The sequence below is a fragment of the Galeopterus variegatus genome, unplaced genomic scaffold, assembly GCF_000696425.1.
Source record: "Galeopterus variegatus unplaced genomic scaffold, G_variegatus-3.0.2 Scaffold4944, whole genome shotgun sequence".
NCBI lineage: Eukaryota > Metazoa > Chordata > Mammalia > Dermoptera > Cynocephalidae > Galeopterus > Galeopterus variegatus.
Window position 1 is genome coordinate 12,951 of NW_007731055.1, and position 2,763 is coordinate 15,713.

Consider the following 2,763-nt stretch of genomic DNA (forward strand, 5'->3'; position numbering starts at 1 on the left):
TGCCATGGACAGGAGCAGGGCTGTGGAGTAGGGAGAAGGGGGTGACGTGGAGGGGATTCTAAAGGAAGAACTGGCAGAACGTGCTAATGAATGAGACGGAGGGGTAGGCAGTGGGTATGGAGGTCTCCTAGGCTCTTGCTTGAGCCATTTACTGAGATGGAAAGTGAGGAGAAGAACAGGGGGTGGGGTGGAAGGAAGAAATGCATTTGGGGCTTGTGAGACATGCAGAGATGTCAGGAGGGCAGGTGGATACAGGTCAGGGCTCAGGAAATGTATGGGCTAAAGGTATACACATGGGAGTCATTCTCTCACAGTGGGATCTAATGCCTTGGAAGTGGATGAGAGCACAAAGGAAAATGTTATATAAAGAAAAGAGAAGAGCATGCCAGACTCAGGCCCCAGAAACTTTAATCCCAGATGGCTGGGAAGAGAGAGATGCCCAGGCAAGGAGACTGAGAAAGGAGATGGAGAGATAGGCAGAAAAGGAGGATGTGTAGTCATAGAAGCGAAGAAATCCTGATGTGGAACTATGTGCACAATGTACTGTAATATGTTTCAGGTAGTTTACAGAAAAGAATGCATTTATATAAAATATATTTATTCGTTCATTCATTCTTCTATCCAATCATGCATGTATGTAAGAAATAGACTTTGGTGCCGCTTCAAACCATTAGTCTTTAAATGTCTGCTCACCATGCATTCAGAGGTGAAGCTGAGCCATGCAGAGTGACAGGTGGTGGCCATGGTTTGTCTCTCCTCTTTGCCCTCAGTCATTTGGCCCTGGCCCTGCTTCCCAAGTACCACTCGGCAAAGCACAGTGCCACAGTAAGACCGCCCCACCCTCCTTAGAAGAGCACTTGGTGTCTGTCTGTGGCTCATCTAGCCTGCCTGCCCCTTGGCGGGGGGACGGGTGGGGTGGTGGGGAGTCTCACTCCCTTATCTAAGGGGCTCATTAAAGCAACAATGCTTCCCTCTTCTTACATTCCTAGTAGTGGTTTAGCATTTCATACGTGTCTACCCTGTTGTCCAGCTGATTGAATAACACATGGCAAGCCAAAATTCCCATCCTTCCACACTGGCATGGATCCCCAAACAATAAGAGAGCTTGCCAGAACATATTAAGTCTTTCTAGAGCCCAAGATCCCTCACACTGGAACAGATGCTGTTCGTTCCTGATCCTCCTTCTAACTGTACAGCTGTTCCTGCTTCTTTTGAGATTTCTCTTCCTCCACCAGCCGCTTAACTGCTGATGTCAGACAGGACCCGGCCCTATTTCTCCCACTGGGCAGCCTCATCCATGCCCACAGATCCCACTGCACCTGCACTCTCATGACGCCTCACTCCACATCTCCAGCACATACCTTCTGCCAACCTCACGGGCACCATGTGACTCTCTGTTCAGACGCCCCCTAAGCACCTCAATCCACACACATAACCTAATGTGGCTCCTCACCTCCCCCAACTCCGAGGCCTGCATCTCTCACTCAAGTCCCTTTCCTGGTCAACAGCCCCACCACTCACCAGTCTCTCAGGCCTCACAGGCACCCTGGACATCTCCTATCTCCTTGCTCCCCAAACCACATCCCTCCAGTCGGGTGGATCATACCTCCCTGCCAATCCTGGCAAATACTAGTTTCACATCTACTGCCCCATAAGACCATGAACTTCTTGAATACAACCATACTGACTATTTCTCCTGTCTCCTGTGCCTAATACCATGCCTAGCACAGTGTTTTTGATCATAACTCATTTATGAGAAATACATTTTATGTGACAATCAAATACATGCGAATACATATATGTATACAGAAGCAAAAATTCCACTAAACAATACTTATCCTTACTTCGCATGATATTCTATTCTATTTCTACTTTTTTTAAAGCTGGTTTTTACCTACTGAGCTAGTTTCTGAACACTTTCATGGGTAGTAACCAGCAGTTTGAAAAACATCAGCTAGCACATCATAAGTTTTGAAAAACATCTGTCATGTGCTTGCTTAATGAATGAATTCATGGCCTCATTGGATCTTTTTTTTAAAATCATTGATCCCATTTTACAGATGAGTTAACTGAGTCTCAGAGAGAATTTTCTGTTCTAAGTACAGGTGCCTTTCCACAACACCCTGGGGCCTGCCAGACCCCTTTCCCATCCAATATTTTGTGATACATCTGCTACCACTGGCCAATTGCTGTCAGAGCCACTGCGTTGCTCAATAAATTTGGTTCAAAATATCCAGATCTCAGTTTCTTATCCTAAGTCTATTGTTAAAAGTCCAATATATGCTAAGACGCTTCCTCCCAGATCAGGAGTGTTCTGCTGCCTACACCGGCCTCACCACCTCCTGCTGAGCTATGGATTTACTGCACATGGGGCGACACTTCTTTTCTTACTCTGGATTAAACCAGTCCCATAGCTGCAGCTCTTCTTTGTCATCTTCCTTTCTTCGTGCTTTTCCTCTGCCTTTTTCTTTATCTGTGTCTTCTTCTTCCTCTTCTTGATAATTGTGGGTCCTAAGAACAAAGGGAAAGCAAGCCAGGTAAGGCAGGGGGTGCTCTTCAGTGCTAGGCAGAGAATATGTACACCATGTGAACTGGCTGGAGACACGTTCACCCGTTCACGTGTGACACTAAGAGTTTATTCATAAAGTCATACTTTTGATGAAAAAGTGCAGTGCTTTCTTTTTACCCTTCCAAGTCAGCATGGTTGGCAATTTAATGACCCAATGACTGTCAGGTTATTTCGGGAGGTGTGGGAAACTTGAT

At 46.2% G+C, this 2,763-nt stretch overlaps 1 protein-coding gene across 2 annotated transcripts in view; it reads right to left on the bottom strand.

Annotated features, from left to right (window-relative positions):
• LOC103604067 (N-acetyllactosaminide alpha-1,3-galactosyltransferase) overlaps window positions 1-2,763 on the bottom strand; it is an 80,774-nt gene that overhangs the window by 11,149 nt on the left and 66,862 nt on the right. For both annotated transcript variants that reach the window (XM_008588663.1, XM_008588662.1), the window contains one exon: window positions 2,392-2,511. In XM_008588663.1, coding sequence (XP_008586885.1) covers window positions 2,392-2,511 — 120 coding nt within the window. The remainder of the gene's footprint in view (window positions 1-2,391; window positions 2,512-2,763) is intronic.